The 17114-nt window shown below is 35.2% G+C and overlaps 2 protein-coding genes across 2 annotated transcripts; one reads left to right on the forward strand and one right to left on the reverse strand.

Annotated features, from left to right (window-relative positions):
- The first annotated feature begins 3014 nt into the window (after window positions 1-3014).
- LOC112088178 lies at window positions 3015-3998 on the forward strand. The gene has a single exon (XM_024158459.1). It carries the CDS (start codon window positions 3015-3017, stop codon window positions 3996-3998), a length of 984 nt encoding a protein of 327 aa, XP_024014227.1.
- A 5774-nt stretch (window positions 3999-9772) lies between these two features.
- LOC18022290 (ras-related protein RABG2) lies at window positions 9773-11321 on the reverse strand. The gene is made up of 7 exons (XM_006404578.2): window positions 11047-11321; window positions 10843-10869; window positions 10633-10732; window positions 10405-10551; window positions 10221-10301; window positions 9992-10140; window positions 9773-9889 (listed from the first exon to the last, which is right to left on the reverse strand). The coding sequence occupies exons 1-7, from the start codon at window positions 11100-11102 to the stop codon at window positions 9820-9822; spliced, it is 630 nt and encodes a 209-aa protein (XP_006404641.1). The 5' UTR covers window positions 11103-11321; the 3' UTR covers window positions 9773-9819.
- Window positions 11322-17114: the final 5793 nt, after the last annotated feature.

A 17114-nucleotide genomic window follows, 5' to 3' on the forward strand; every position in this document is an offset into this window, starting at 1 on the left:
TTAACTAGAGCTATTGGAACAGTGACTAGATTAAATACAAGAGGGATTCTTATGGATTCAACATGTCAACGATGTTGTTTGTCTCCAGAAACAATAAATCACACAATGTTTACTTGCCCTGTCTCCAAAATGATTTGGCGAATGTCCCAGTGTCCAAAGGCAACCGAGTGATACAGATGAGGAATATTGTGATAATAATTTCTCAAGTCTACTTGATTTTCACAATTCTGAAGCTCCATCAGTTTTTCAAAAACTTCAGCCTTTTTGGATAATTTGGCGAATATGGAAATCTAGATGTGATTTGATTTTCAAAAAACAAAGAGTGCGTCCAAAACGAGTCATCAGTTATGCAAACATTGACGTTAATGAATGGATTCAAGCAAATATATCAAATTCTGAAAATCAAGTTAGATGTACTGTTCACAACAATGAATCTGGTTGTCTACAAAATCATCAAAACGTTTGGCATCGACCACCTCCTGAAACTTTTAAATGCAATTTTGATGCAAGTTTTAATCCTGTAAATCAGCTTTCTACTGCATGCTGGATCGTCCGTGATCATAACGGAAACCATTGTTTTTGGGGGTCTTCCTCAATAGGTAAAACATCTACACCACTGGAAGCAGAGGCAAAAGCTCTTTTAATTGCAATGCAACAATTTTGGAGTACAAGATTAAGATGTCTAATCTTTGAAGGAGATTGCAAAATTCTTATTGACGTTATTCATAACAAATCCTCAGAGTTTTCCATTGACAACATTTGCAGTGACATATAAGGCAAAATTTGATGATTGTTCATTTAATCACACTAAGAGAACAAATAATGCCCCAGCTCATGTGTTGGCAAAACGTGGTCTTTTAAATTCAATTTTCTACTCTTCAAAATTGTATCCACCTAGATGGTTAACTGCACCTTTGTATTCAGACTTTGTAAACTCATTTAATTAATAAAATCTATTTTGCCAAAAAAAAAGCATTAGCTCTGGAACGGAGCAATATACGGGTAATTTTGTGATACTAATCAGTCGAATCTGAGTTTTAATTATCTGGATCCGTATTTAAGAGGTCCGAATATTCGGACTTCGGATATTCACATAAATATTAAGATATATGTGAATATTCGGATCTAAAAAAAATAATAAAATATTATAATTATTATAAAATTAATTTTTATTTACTATTTTGTAATAAAATAAAATTTTTACTAGGAAAAATATTTTCATTTAATTTTAATTACTTTTATATATAAAAATCTTAATTATATTATAAAATTATCAATAAAATATAATTTTTAATATATTTAAAGATTATGAATTCAGATACAGATATCCAGATTTTATAATTTAACTATCCAGATCCGAATCCAGTTTTGATGGATATGATATTACTTTCTGGATCCGGATCCGATCCTCTCAAATATCCAGATTTTTTGGAGCAGATCTCAGAACGGATCTCGAATATTGAATAATAATTTCAACCCTAATTAGCATACCCTTGAAAAAGTTTTTTATTGATTAGAAATTTTGGATTTTGTTATAAACAAATGGATTTCTAGTAACCGGCCCATTAACCATCAGGTTAATGTCTCATGGCCCATTAGGGTTTCTGATACATTAGTTATGTAATGTATATATACACTGCTTATGGAAACAATAAGAAAAGAGTTTTTCCCTTAATACGTTATCAGCACAAAGCTCAACTTCAAACGATCATATCTCTCAAAATACAAGGAGTTAGAAGGCGATCTACATATCATTTTGAAGCACTGGAAGATAAGAATCTAGTGGTGAAAACCGCTCCTCAATCCGACACCAGACGCGCCCTCAAGACTCAAAACAATCGGCGCTGTCCCACCTTAGCGGGTGATTCTTTCCAAGCGGTGGTTCCTCCATTGTAGCAGCTGTTCGTCCTCCCTTCTGGCCATCATTCTCAGGAGTTTCCAGTAGATATCTGTGGTCTTTAACTCCCAGATCATAAGCCGGTCAGAAATCCATTTGGCGAAAAGGTATTATCTAAAACTATAGATCCTAATCAAAGTTTTGGTTTTTTTTTTGAAAACCCTAATATGGATCGGTTCTTTTCATGATTCTTCATCGTCTTTTTCGTTTTTAAAACCATAACCAAACCGATCCTCTTTCTTCTTGTCAAAACCCTAATTGGTTTTATTTTTCCTAATCGGCTTTATCATATAAAACATAAACCCTAATGCTTTGTTCAAATCCTAAACCGATCGGTGCACCTCCGATAAAACCCTATACCGATCGGTCCTAGCATCATCTAAACCAAACACTAAAATTCCTTGCAAACCGAAACCTAAATCTTTGCAAAACCCTAGATCTAAAATCGTTTTGGTTTGTCTATCGTTAAACCGAGATCGATCGGTTTAAATCTTAAACCGATCGGTTATTTATCTTAGATCCGATCCATGAAAACCCTAAAACCGGTCCATGCAAGCTCCTAAATCCTAAACCAATCGACCCCTTAAACTCTAAACCAATCGATCCACCTAAACCGTTTATAAACCGATAAATTCTAATCCTAAATCGATAGGGTTTAAGTTTAAACCGATCGGTTTTTCCTAATAAAAATTAAACCCTAGCAAATCCGTTTAGTTTAATCCCTTAACCGATTAATAACCCTAATAACCGGTTTCCAAAATTAAATCTAATTTAACCGGTTTTGTTGTTTAATCGATCAGTCCGATCGGTTTAAGCTTAATCGGTTAATTTCAAATTAGTTTCTAAAATCAATCTCTAGATTTTTTTTTTTTTTTTTTTTAAAATGGTTAAGAGATAAACCAACGTTTATCTATTAGAGCTAAATTTGGAAACCCTAGTAAACCGGCTAGGTTATAAACCCTAAGGTTCGATTTTAGAGTTCACTTATATAGCAAGTTTCCTAAAATAGCAAGTTTCCTGAAATGGAAAGTTTTCCCAAGAATACCTTAAATCCCTTATTCCAATGACCATAGTCTCATACTATTGATTATTTAACATAAATTATTATATGTTTCAGATGTCAAACATTCAGAAGGTCGAATATGAGGCACTTACTGTCTCCGGAGATAACTACCTCAAATGGGCCCTTGACACCAAGATCTACCTCAACTCAAAAAGTCTGGGTGAATGCATCAAAGATCCCAACACCGCGACTCAAACAGAACGGTACTCGGCGATATTTATTATCCGCCATCACCTCGCTGAGTCTCTCAAGCAACAATACCTCACTCTTGAGGATCCACTCGAACTTTGGGTGGCACTGAAAAAGCGATATGACCATCAGAAAACGGTCATACTGCCCCAAGCCAAGTTCGACTGGAAGAACCTACTGTTCGAAGATTTCAAATCCGTCGAAGAATTCAATTCCAAACTCTTTCGGATAGTTGCACTCATAAAACTATGTGGCGAGGAGGTCACTGATAAGGATATGCTAGAGAAAACATTCTCTACTTTTGGCACTCCCAATGTTGTTCTCCAACAACAATACCGTGCCATGAATCATAGCACCTATGAGGATTTGATATCTTGCTTACTGCTTGCTGAGAAGAACAATCAGCTTCTGTTGAGGAACAGTGCCATGCGGCATCCAGGATCAGCCCCATTGCCAGAAGGAACCAGAAAAGAGTCCAACTTCGTCCAACGTAACAGATCCTCAGATCGTGGACGTGGACGTGGAAATGGACATGGACTGCGCGGCAGAGGACGCGGTAGATCGAACCAAGATAACCGACCTAACCTCAGTTTTGGTCGGGGTAAGGGTCGTGGTATCAACAAACCGACCCAAAGAGGCAGTTCATCTAGACCAACTCCTTGCTCAAGATGCGGAATGACTAATCATTGGGTCAAGATCTGCCGTACTCCCAAATATCTTGCTGAGCTCTATCAGAAGTATGGGAAAGATAATCATGAGGCTAACCTGGTTCATCAAGTCAATGAAGATGACTCAAAGGATGATAAGATTGATGGCATGGATTATGAGCTCTCCGACCTTCTTGATTGATCTCAAAAATCTGAATTTGTTTTTCATTACTCCTTAAACTTTTATCTTTTGTTTTTGGGATTTATTGTCTTTACTTTGGATTTTTAAGACCTTTTACTTTTACATTTTAATTTATGGAGTAATGTTTTATTTACATTTCATTTTTGCATGTTATTGAATTATAATTCTTGTTTAATGAAGATATGCAAGACAATATGGATATCATTGTCGATAGTGGATCGAGCCACACCATTCTAAAAGACAAGAATTACTTCATAAATTTAGTAATCAAAACCGCAAACATTAGCACTATAGCGGGTAGTTCGAGCCTAATAGAGGGCCATGGCCAAGCTAATGTGTTGTTATCAAATGGCACATATCTAGACATCTCTGATGCCTTATACTCACCCAGTTCTAAGAGAAACCTATTGAGTTTCAAAGACATAAGATTGAATGGTTTCCATATCGAAACTCAGGATGAAGGGAACAAAGAGTTTTTAATTATCACTAAAATGATAAATGGCCATAAACAAGTTTTTGAAACTATACCCGCCGTATCTACTGGCATTTACCATGCTAAAGTCAGTATGATTGAGGCTAATGCTGCTATCAAAGCACGGTTTTTAGATTACACTATTTGGCATGATCGCCTGGGTCATCCCGGTGCGAACATGATGCGTAAATTAGTCCAGAATTCTAAAGGGCACAGCCTTAAACCAAATGGTATTTTCCCTCAGCACCTCAAGTGCACAGCTTGCTCACAAGGGAAACTGATTACCCGACCTTCACCAGTCAAAGTGTCTAAAGAGAGCTTGAACTTTCTGGAAAGAATCCAAGGAGACATATGTGGACCAATTCACCCACCTTGTGGGACATTCAGATATTTCATGGTCCTCATTGACGCATCGACCCGCTGGTCGCATGTCTGTCTGCTCTCTTCTAGGAACCAAGCTTTTGCTAGGTTATTGGCCCAAATCATCAGATTACGAGCCCATTTTCCAGACTTCCCATTAAAGACTATACGTCTAGATAATGCTGGTGAATTCACTTCCCAAGCGTTTAATGAATATTGTATGTCCATGGGGGTAAGTGTTGAACATCCCGTTCCACATGTCCATACACAAAATGGATTAGCTGAATCCTTCATTAAACGAATTCAATGGGTTGCTAGACCATTACTCATGAGGTCACAACTCCCGGTCTCAGCTTGGGGACACGCAGTCTTACATGCCGCTGAACTAATACGCATACGACCATCTAGTGAGCATAAATATTCACCATCCCAATTGCTAACGGGTCATGAGCCAGACGTCTCCCATATTAAAACATTTGGGTGTTCAGTCTATGTACCCATTGCACCACCACAGAGGACTAAAATGGGACCTCAAAGGAGGATGGGAATATATGTTGGTTTTGATTCTCCCACCATCATAAAATATCTCGAGCCAACTACAGGAGATCTGTTTAAAGCCAGATATGCAGATTGCCGATTTGATGAATCGGTATATCCTAGATTAGGTGGTGAGACAGACAAGCTGGTAAAAGAACTTTCATGGAATCAAACATCCACACAATGGCAAGATCCTCGGACTCTAGAATGTGATTCAGAGGTCCAAAGAATTATACATTTACAAAAGCTAGCTAATCAATTGCCAGATTCCTTTGCTGACCCGAACAAAGTTACCAAATCGTACATACCAGCTTGTAATGCACCAGTACGAATAGATGTCCCCTCAGGGAAAAGTCAAGTTGCTATAGAGTCTGACGCACGTAAGAAACGTGGCAGACCACCAGGTTCCAAAGATAAGAATCCCCGGAAATCAAAGAAAGGTGCAATGATTGAAACCGGAATTCAAGAGAACACGGATACAGCCTCAGCTGATACTTACCCTATCGAACCATCTCAAGAGGTTTGGGACGCCAAAACTCAAGGTTCTGAAGGGATTGATAATAATGAGATCTCAATCAATTATATCATATTTGGTTCTCTATGGAACAGAAAAGATGTCGACATCAATGAAACTTTTGCATACAAGGTAGCACTTCAGATTGCGCACACGCAAGAGGATCTAGAACCCACGTCTATAATTGAGTGCACTCGTAGATCAGATTGGCTGAAATGGAAAGAAGCCATAAACGTGGAGTTGAATAGTTTAAAGAAACGGAATGTGTTTGGTCCGATCTTAAGGACACCATTCGATGTTAAACCAGTGGGAAACAAATGGGTCTTTGTGCGTAAAAGAAACGAACTCGGCGAAGTCGTTAGATACAAGGCACGCCTTGTAGCACAAGGATTCTCACAGAGACCCGGAATCGATTATGAGGAGACTTATTCTCCAGTGGTGGATGCAACTACATTTCGATTCCTCATAAGTCTGGCCATAAGAGAAAACTTAGATTTGCGGTTAATGGATGTTGTAACCGCATATCTTTATGGACCACTGGACAGTGAAATCTATATGAGATTACCAGATGGTATTGAGCTCAAAGATAAGCATGCATCTCGTGATAAACACTGCATTAGGCTGAACAAATCCTTATATGGACTGAAACAAAGCGGACGTATGTGGTATAACCGGTTAAGCGAATATCTCATCAGAGAAGGCTACGAAAACGATCCGATCAGTCCATGCATCTTCATCAGAAAATATCAAAACAAAAGATTTGTAATCATAGCAGTATACGTGGATGACTTGAACATCCTCAGAACATCTGGTGAAATCGCCCAAACAGTTGAATGCTTAAAAGCAGAGTTTGAAATGAAAGACCTAGGCAAAACTAAATTCTGTTTGGGATTACAACTTGAGTACGTCAATGACGGAATCCTTGTGCATTAATTGGCATACACTGAAAAGGTACTCAAGAGATTCAATATGGACCAGGCCCACCCATTGACCAGCCCAATGGTTGTGAGGAGCCTTGGATTGGATAGTGATCCATTCGGTCCAAAGAAGGACGATGAAGAAATTCTCGGTCCTGAAATGCCATACCTCAGTGCCATAGGAGCATTAATGTACTTGGCTAGTCACACTAGACCAGACATCTGCTTTGCCGTGAGCCTCTTAGCTCGCTTTAGTTCGTGTCCAACTCAAAGGCACTGGAACGGTATTAAGCACATCCTTAGATACCTTCAAGGTACTAAGGACTTGGGATTATTTTATTCTAACCATAACAAGGATGGTCTAGTTGGTTTTGCTGATGCAGGATATTTGTCAGATCCGCACTGTGCCCGGTCTCAAACCGGTTATGTTTTCACGCATGGAGGAACAGCCATATCTTGGAGATCCATGAAGCAGACTATTGCCGCTACCTCATCCAACCATGTGGAAATCTTGGCCATCCACGAAGCTAGTAGAGAGTGTGTTTGGTTGCGGTCCATGACTCAGCATATCCGATCAGATTGTGGTATGGACGAAGATAAGGAGCCTACGGTGATGTATGAAGACAATGCAGCTTGTATCGCTCAACTCAAGGACGGCTACATTAAAGGTGACCGGACGAAGCATATTCTGCCCAAATTCTTCTTCACTCATGAGCTACAGAAGGATGGTCAGGTCAAGGTTCAGCAAGTCCGATCAAGCGAAAATTCAGCAGATCTATTCACTAAATCATTACCGACTTCTACACTCCGGAAGCTCATTCATCAGATAGGAATGCGTAGACTTAGAGATCTACAGTGATGCCTAAACCAGGGGGAGTAATGCGTGTTGTACTCTTTTTCCTTCACCATGGTTTTTCCCACTGGGTTTTTCTGGTAAGGTTTTAATGAGGCAACGTTCCCCAGCGCATTATAAAGATCCCGGTTTTGTGACAGACACGGTTACCTTGTCCAAGGGGGAGTGTTATAAACAAATGGACTTCTAGTAACCGGCCCATTAACCATCAGGTTAATGTCTCATGGCCCATTAGGGTTTCTGATACATTAGTTATGTAATGTATATATACACTGCTTATGAAAACAATAAGAAAAGAGTTTTTCCCTTAATAGATTTAATATCACTTTTGACAACAATGAATTGAAATATCTATTATATTAAAACACAAGCACATTTAGTACTTGCTTCCAAACACTCCCAATTTTTTTAAAAAAATATTTTGAGAAACAATTTTAAAATTATCCTAAATTATTGTAATATTATTTAAAAACATATTTTCTTTTTTATTTAAAAAAATATCCGAAAATTGGATATGAATTTAGATAACTAAAGATTTCCTTAAATATAGGTCATATTTAATTTAATATTCAAACTATTTTTGTAATTAAATTTAATTCTAAAAATGATATTAATTTAAATTATTTTATACTTCTTTAATTATAGGTCAGATTTAATTTAACATTTGAAAATTTAAATAATCTTTTTAGAAAAACAAATATGATAAAAAGAATAAATTATTGTATTTTTTAATCATATTCAATCAGAATAAAATTTCACGTATTAAAAACTAATAAATATTAATATTATATGGTAATTTGATGGGTTGGATTAGATTTTTTTTTTTAATTGCAGTTTTATATTCAAAACATGCAAGATATTAAGATAAATATTATTTCAAAATTAGTAAATAATTATATTATATAGTAATTTGACGGACGGGTTAGAATTATGGTTTAGTAACTACAGTTTTTTTTGACTAATAGAATGAGTGAGTTAAAAATATATTTTTATAATAACGGTCTTTTGCGATTAATAGAATGATCGGGTTAAAATTATGTTTTTATGATCATGGTCATAATATAGTAGAAAAAATTAAAAAATAAATTATATCTAAACACAAAAATAAATCTTTGTTATTTATTAAAAAATTATATCTATAAAGAAAACATAAATAATATTATAAATTTTGATTAAAAAATTTACCGTGCGGATGCACGGGGTAAAGTCTAGTGAAAGGTTTTAAAAGTCGTTGACTAGAGTTATATCTTCAGAAATTGGAGTGTTGGTTACTAACGAGTGCTTTTATGTTTAAGATGTAGAGTTAATCGCTGAGGTATTCATATATTCATATAGTTTCTAGTATCAACCAATTGAGGAATTTGTTTTGCGGTTTTGCCCAACAGCATTCTTAAAACTTTACTATTACAGGGGAGACATTTTTCGTGGTATCCCAGGCTTCAGACGCATTGCTATGAAATTTATTTTCTACAAATTCAATAAGTTTTATAGTTGAACCGGATTAGAGAACACTTGAGCTGATTGTTGAGAGCTTGATTTGTAAAATTATTAATCAGCTAAACAAATGTTAATTACGTACTGATTATCTTTAAAATTTGTGTATCCCGATATTCTAAACCTGTATTTAGGTGGGTGGGTACTCAGGACAGCTTGGTGGTGACAAGCCACTATCTGTTAGTCAACCCTGTACTGATTATTTATTCTAAATGGAAAATAATTTTGCTTACCTGTGATTTTGTTTGAATTTAGTTAGATATTTAAAAATGATATACAACCAAAAAGAGAAAATCTGTTTTTGTTTTTCTTCAAAATATATATACAGACTATATATAATAATCAGGGAGAAGTAGCTATGAAGAGGGACATTACATTTACATGCCAAACATAAACGTTGAGTGATGTGGATTTGTATGAATGTATCAACAAAAAATTAGCATAAATTAAATGAAATGCTATACATGGTATACATGTTTAGCAAAAAAAACATATAATTAAACAAAATGCTATACATGAATCAAAACACACAGATTATTGCATATATCATCAGTTTTTTCGTTAATAAATCTCTTTAATTGATATAAAAAATATATAGTAAAAATAAATAAAAACAAAGATTGAAACAAAAGATCAGGGAATCGATATTATTGATCAGATTTGTTAAATATGAATCAGCAAGCACAACCTCTTGGCTGATCCTCAAGAATATCTCTGACAGATATAGACATGTCTCTGAAGTATCTGCAATTTTGAAGACAAAAGGATCAAACATGAAACCTAGAGAAAATTTGGAAAGAGTTAAATCTATCTATGAATCAAAATTGAAATAGTCTAGAAACTCACATGTTGTCTTGTTTATGTTCATTGGTGAGAGCTTTGTGTGCAACGCCCAAAAAAGCTTCGTCGACATTGATATCTTCCTTTGCAGAGGTTTCATGGTACGGTATGTTCCCCTTTGAGCCACACCATTCGATGGCTCTCTTATTCGCAACCTGCAGAAGTGAAATTACGGAAATTAATTAGGGTTTTGTGATGGTTCTAAAGAGGTGATTCATAAAGAATATTGTCTTACAACTCGGCTGTTTCCGCCATCTACATCGGTTTTGTTCCCAATCAGAACAAATGGAAATGTCTCAGGTTCCATAGGATTTGCCTGGAAGATATCAGTAAATGGAATCAAATCGATAAGACTTACAAAAATAAATGCATTGTAACTATAACTTCACACGCAAGAAAATCAATGATTAGGGTAAAACCTGTTTGAGGAACTCCGTGTGCCAAGTATTGAGAGTTTCGAAAGATTTGAGGTTGTTCACGTCGTATACAAGAACACAACAATCAGCACCTCTATAGAATGCTGATCCTAGACTGTGAAATCTCTCTTGTCCTGCAGTATCCCATATCTAAAAAAGAGAGTTTCATAAGTTTTTTTCTGCATTTATAAAGGTTTGACTCGTGAAACAAGAGATGATTTATATATTTACTTGTAAAGTGACAGGTTTTTCTTCAATATGAAGCTCCTTGGTGACGAAATCTGCTCCTATCGTGGCCTTGTATTGCCGGTTAAATTTCTTGTATACGTATCTTAGGTCACAAGTTAAGTTTACCGCAAAAAACATAGATCTAACATAAAACATACCGAAACATTTAACTAATTTATAAGCTAGAGGTGAAGTTTAATTTTAAAAGGATACTGGTTCATCAATGAAGTTTTGCCTACCCTGCATAAATAAAGAGATTCAGAAATGGACCAAAAAACAAAAAACAGAGGCAATAAATTTTCTTAAAAATTTTTGAAAAGAAAAAAAAACCTTGATTTGTATCATTATATATATTCAAGACTCAAGAGAGAAGGTCTCGTAAATCTTGGGAAAAAAAAAATCAGAGAAAATTATTACCCGCTATCTCCGAGGACAATGACCTTTAGCAATGTTCTGTTCTTTAAAGAATCCATTGTCAAGAAGCTAAAGAATCTACAAGATTGACCCTTTTTTAAGCTAGAAAAGTTTCTTCCTGGATTTTGGACAGAGACAAAAAGTCTACGAGATCGGTCTTGATGAGCTTTCTTCTTCTTCGCTCTTCTGGGAAAGAAAACAAGGAAAAGGACAAAAAAGAAGAAGAAGAGAAAAAAGGTTCTTATCACGTGTGATGATATTGGTTGATGTGAAGAGAAGCCATGTGAATCCTTTGCCAACTAAAAGCAAATAGTTAGGCCAGACCAGCGAATTCGAATCCGAATCTAAAACTCAGGTCCTTTCTTTAATTCAATTGTTATTGAAAATAAAAAAATTAGTCTTCAATATTTTTTAGTCATCAACTTTACAGGAGAATTGAGTTGTCTTTTGTTTTCTGACAATTTGTTGATTAAATTCTGTCTAAATTTGGTCGCCAAGTCATTACTAGTTAGCTCATGATAGGCAAAACCGTTTTTTGTTTTTAACTTAAAAATAGAATAATTTTCTTTTTGTTGCTTGGCAATGAATTAAAACGTCAATTAACAAGCAACAGGTATGATAAAAAAAAAATTAACAGGCAAAAAGTATGGAAATAAAAAAGAGGATAGTAGATAAAGGAGATGACATTTTGACATTTATTGATAAGGTGTCGACCAGATCGTGCTTGCCTTCACAATTTCTCATATCTTAATTGATCGTTGACATGACAGATAATGTAGCCATCAATTATTAATAATAATTGGTTTTCTGTTTTTTCGGCTAAACTACAACTGTACATGTTAACACGCCAATGGACACACAAACGGTAAAACAAATCCATTACTACTAATTAGGGACCTGATTAAAATTAAATTGTGATATGTTCTCTGTAAACCTATGTCCAATCATATATATGAAAATAGATGATCTCTCTATAATTTACCACATCAGAAATTAAAAAGCTAACACATATCCTTTCACATAATTATTAAATCATAAATTAAAAAATTATCAAAAACTAATTAATATCACTAATTTTAACATAAATTTTGTTTTCAATAATTTTTTAATATGTATTTATGTTCATAGCTATTAAGTTACATTACTTTCCACATTCATAATAAAAATAAATAAACAACATTTCTAATTCCTTGATATTCATCTAAGATTTTTTAATATATTTTTGTACTAATTTGATATTTTTTCTTCCGGCTTATCCTCATCATGAACACTATTTCGAAGCTTTTTCTATGAAAAAATGTAAAGATGTAGCATTCTTTTTATTTAAAAATTTTGCAGTTTTTATGAGTCAACTATGATATTATTATATCTACATTTCATTGTGAAACATGAAGCATGGGTTGGTTCTTGCAAAATCATGGCAATTGTGCATGCCATAAACATGAGAACATTAAAAATCGGAGGTAATTAAATGTTTTCAAGCAATTCAACCCAAAAATATGGATTTCATCTACGTCTTTGTTACTCATATCATGTTTATGATTTCTAGAATGGTAGAACAATTTTTTAACTTACCCTACTTCCAATCCTAAATAAAAAAAAACTATTTGTTTGATAAAGATTTTGTTTTTTAAAAACATAATATAAAAAAAATTAAGAACATTATCATATTTTTATAATTAACTACATGTATATCAACACAAACAAAAATTTAAAAATATTAAAAATATTATATGAAATAAAATCTGTGCATATGCATGGGTACAAGCCTAGTTCCTTATTAATATGATATTGTCCGTTTTTTAATTCAAATGGTGAAGTCCACACGGATTTATTATTGGGTTCTTTTCCAAAAGATCTCATACTAATTACTTTTGGACATGATTTATATACTAAATATTCTTTGTCTAAACTTCCAATGTGGGACTTGGATTGATATCCCAATAATCCCCTTGTCAAGCTAAGAACCACGAAATTCTGTGGCCTCCCAATCTCCTGCGAAATTTGGTACTCATCTTGTACCGCCGTAGGCACCAACAAAACTCTACTCCTAACCCTTGCACAACCGTTAGTCCGTTATGAAGACTTATATATTAGACATTCTTTGTCTAAGCTTCTGATGTGGGACTTGGATTGATATTCCAACAATCTTTCCCTAAAACCAAATACCACACAAACCTGTGGCATCTTAACCTCCTGCGAAACCTGGCACCCATCTTGTACCATCGTACTCACCTACAGAATCTGGCACCCAGCATCCCTAATCGCAAAGTCACCTTGAGGACACTCTCTTCCACACTGAACACACAGCCCACATCCACTTGTCGAGGTCCACCTTTTTTAGAACCTCGCTCTGATACCAATTGTTGGGCTTTTTAAGCCCATGCCCAACTATTTATTAGTATGATATTGTTCGCTTTGGGCCCAAGTGGTAAAACCCACACATATTTGGTTTTGGACTCCTTCCCAAAAGGCCTCATACTAAACTGTTGGATATGACTTATATATTAGACACTCTTTGTCTAAGCTTCCGATGTGGGACTTGGATTGATATTCCAACAATCATTCCCTTAAACCAAGGACCACACAAACGTGTGGCATCCTAACCTCCTGCAAAACCTGTCACCCATCTTGTACCATCGTACTCACCTACGGAATCCGGCACCAACACCCCTAATCGCAAGGTCACCTTAAGGGCTCTCTCTCTCACACCAAACACACAACCCATACCTACTTGTCCAGGTCCACCTTTTCCAGAACCTCACTTTGATGCCAATTGTTGGCTTTTCAAGCCCATGTCTAACTCCCTATTAGTATGATATTGATCGTTTTGGGTCCAAGTGGCAAAACTCGCACGGATTTGTTTTTAGGCTCCTTCCCAAAAGACCTCATACTAAACTGTTGAACATTTTGTTTATATACTAGACCATATTGGTCTAAACTTTCGACGTAGGACTTGGATTGATATCCTAAAAATCCTCCACTCAAGCCAAGAACCACACAAACTTGTGGCCTTCTCCAACCTTATGTGAAACTTAGCACCCTTCTTGTACTGCCGTTCCCACCAACGAAACCCACCTCCTAACTTAACGCACTCCCAAGAAGACTTTCGATAGAAGACACCAACACCCCAATCGTAAGGTCATCTTGAGGGTTCTCTCTCCCACATCGCACAGATTTTTTTTTGGATCCAAAAAAGTCTCATACTAATTACTTTTGGACATGAGTTATATTCTAGATATTCTTTGTCTAAACTTCTGATGTGGGACTTGAATTGATATCCCAACATTTAGAATATAATTGTTTAAAAAAAACCTAGAGATTGAAAAATATATTTTCCAAAAAATATTATTTGATATATAAATTATAACAATTTAAATAATCATAATGTAAAATTATAATATATTTAGTCACATATCATCCAATAAATATAAATATTGCATAGAATTGTTGCACTAATTAAAAAAAATTAACATTGTGTTTGTTCATCAATTAAAAACCCAAAAATAGAGTATAAATGAAAGAGTATCAAAACAAAATAAAAACAATATCAAAAACAGAATAAAACCTTACAAAGGGAGAAATCAAACAGAATAAAAACCTTACAAAGGGAGAAATCAAATAAATAAATGATAGAAAGGAATGAAAAGAAATGTCCCAGGTGAGAAGAACCATTGCAAGAAATGGGTTATTCCACGAAATTGCCCACCTTTTTTGTTGTTGATTGAGTTATCTCATTTACCTTAATTTAATTATACTTTTAAACTATAACATATATGCTACAAAGGTGCAAGCAAAAGTTTGTCTTCAATCAACTTAATATATAATCTTTGATGGTAAACATGTGTATTAGGATTATGAGAAAGATATTGTTATTCTAAATATTTTTGAAACTTTTCAACAGAACTAATTCTGAGATCTAAAAGATTAGAAACAAGAAAATATTGACTTATACACAACTTTTAAACATGAAATTGTGATCGCTTGTCATTTTTCACAATTTTATAAACTCAATGAATTCAGAGCAAAACAAGTTTTTTATACAATTCTTATAGATTCAGCAATTTATGATTTGCTCAATTTTATGATAAAATTTTTAATGACATAATAATTAACAAAATTCTGTCCAATGACTTCATATTCTTGACTTCAAGTCAGAAAAAAACATTGTATCTCTATTATATTATTTAAGTAAGCACACTTAAAAAATAATATTTATGTTGTAAATTATTTACATCAAATGCTATTACAAAAAGACTAAAAAAATATTTAAGGATATAAATGACCATTACAAATGCATCATGTGGATCATTACACGAATCATTTGACCCGTAACTGGAATAACTCGGAACTTAAAGTTAAATAAATGGATCTTCAGAAAATAATTACATTACACGATTACAATAAAGCATTAAATTTCTATATTCACCGATTAAATCATCGAATATGTAAATCAGGTTTATAGTGAAAAATGCGTATTACAGAAATTATACCAAAATCTCTTTATAACTCTACACAATTTAATGACACAATATTATTGGAATCGTATCTTACCAAAAATGTAGTTCATATCATTTAATTTTGGCTACCACGTTATATTAGTTTTCCAGTTGCCGACGTATCTAAATGACATAATATTATTGAATCGTATTTTTTTGTGTGTAACCAATAACTTCATTAAATCAAACTGCAAGTGTGTGAACCGCATACATAATGTTTTTTGCTTTAGAAGCATCACATACATTAGATAATTTTGGGATAAACTTGAAAGAAATGAAAACAAATCTTCTGGTAAAAGGTGAGATGATCTCAAGAATACCATGAAGTTTGTAAACACAATAACCTAAGATGAAGGCTCTAACCAATTGTAAGGAATCGGATTTTACCGAGAATATCCTTTTTTCAGAAGCAACTTGATAAAGAGCTGCAAAGCTTGCCATCCATTCTGCCACTAAAAGGGAAATGACGAAATCAGAGACTTGGGAGAAGCCACGAAGAGCTTGATGTCTCAGGTTCAAGAGTGTCCAGCCAAGACCCTCTTTCTTCTGCTTGTCTCTCCAAGAGGCAATAGTTTAGCAAATAAAATCAGTGAGAGATTTAGGGGAGGGCATAGACACCACAAGCGATGATGCTGTGGATTTACTCAGAAGACCCTCGGCTTGGCAAATAAAATCTATGAGAGATTCAAGGAAGGGTATGGACACCAGAAGCCAAGATGACTTGGATTTACTCAAAATACCCACCTGTCATTCGAACAAGGCGATATGGATGCCACTAAAGGGTACAACAAAAGTGAAACCTATAGAAACTGAGACCATCAAAAATAGAGCTAACTACTACCAGATACTACACGACCAGGACCAACCACTCAACAAGCATCTGATATCTTACATCAGAAGAAGAAACGGAGAGTAAGCATGGGCAAACCTGGAGGACCAAGAGAGGAGAGGTGGAAGTGATGGGAAAAGATCACAAAGTACTGACGGAGGCGGTTGTGGTGGTCGATTTGCGAGGATAAGAAGTTCGGGTGTGGGTGAACTGAATTTGAGAAGCTGAAGTCGAGGTCACCAGTTGAAACGACGGCGGCGGATCAGGAGGCAACGGTGGTTGGGGTGGATCCGGTGGCTCCGGCGAGACCATCACACGAATGTGAGAAGGGAAAACAAGCCGAGCTGTCGGAGACGTAGACAAAAGAGTATCTTCCGGGAGCATGCAGAAGCCAAAGATTTCACCCATGACAGAGGTTACGGTAAAGAGCGCCAGCTATTCGGACTCACTTGAGAGGACCCAAAAATAGGAGAACCTCTTCAGACGGGTGTTTGGACGGAGACGCAGCGGAGAAGACTCATCTTGGTTAAAACGGTGGCTGCTCCTTGGGCTTCGGGCCTGAGAGAACTCGATTAGGGAAAACTTTATATTATTGGAATCGTATATCTTACCAAAAATGTAGTTCCTATCATATAACTTTGGCTACAAAATTATATTAATTTATTAATTTCTAAAAACCGACGTATGTAAACCCTAAATCACAAACAACTATAAAGGCCGATCTTCTAGAGCATTAGCAATCA

This window comes from Eutrema salsugineum, unplaced genomic scaffold, assembly GCF_000478725.1.
Source record: "Eutrema salsugineum unplaced genomic scaffold, Eutsalg1_0 scaffold_15, whole genome shotgun sequence".
Lineage (NCBI taxonomy): Eukaryota > Viridiplantae > Streptophyta > Magnoliopsida > Brassicales > Brassicaceae > Eutrema > Eutrema salsugineum.

Bases quoted from the DNA above. Each gene is read 5' to 3' on its own strand.
- LOC112088178 (XM_024158459.1), top strand. From the start codon at position 3,015: ATGTCAAACATTCAGAAGGTCGAATATGAGGCACTTACTGTCTCCGGA.
- LOC18022290 (XM_006404578.2), bottom strand. From the start codon at position 11,102: ATGGATTCTTTAAAGAACAGAACATTGCTAAAGGTCATTGTCCTCGGA. The intron at 10,302-10,404 runs GTTTTACCCTAA...GATATCTTCCAG, and splicing joins ACACGGAGTTCCTCAAACAG to GCAAATCCTATGGAACCTGA. The intron at 9,890-9,991 runs GTGAGTTTCTAG...TCAAAATTGCAG, and splicing joins GAACATAAACAAGACAACAT to ATACTTCAGAGACATGTCTA.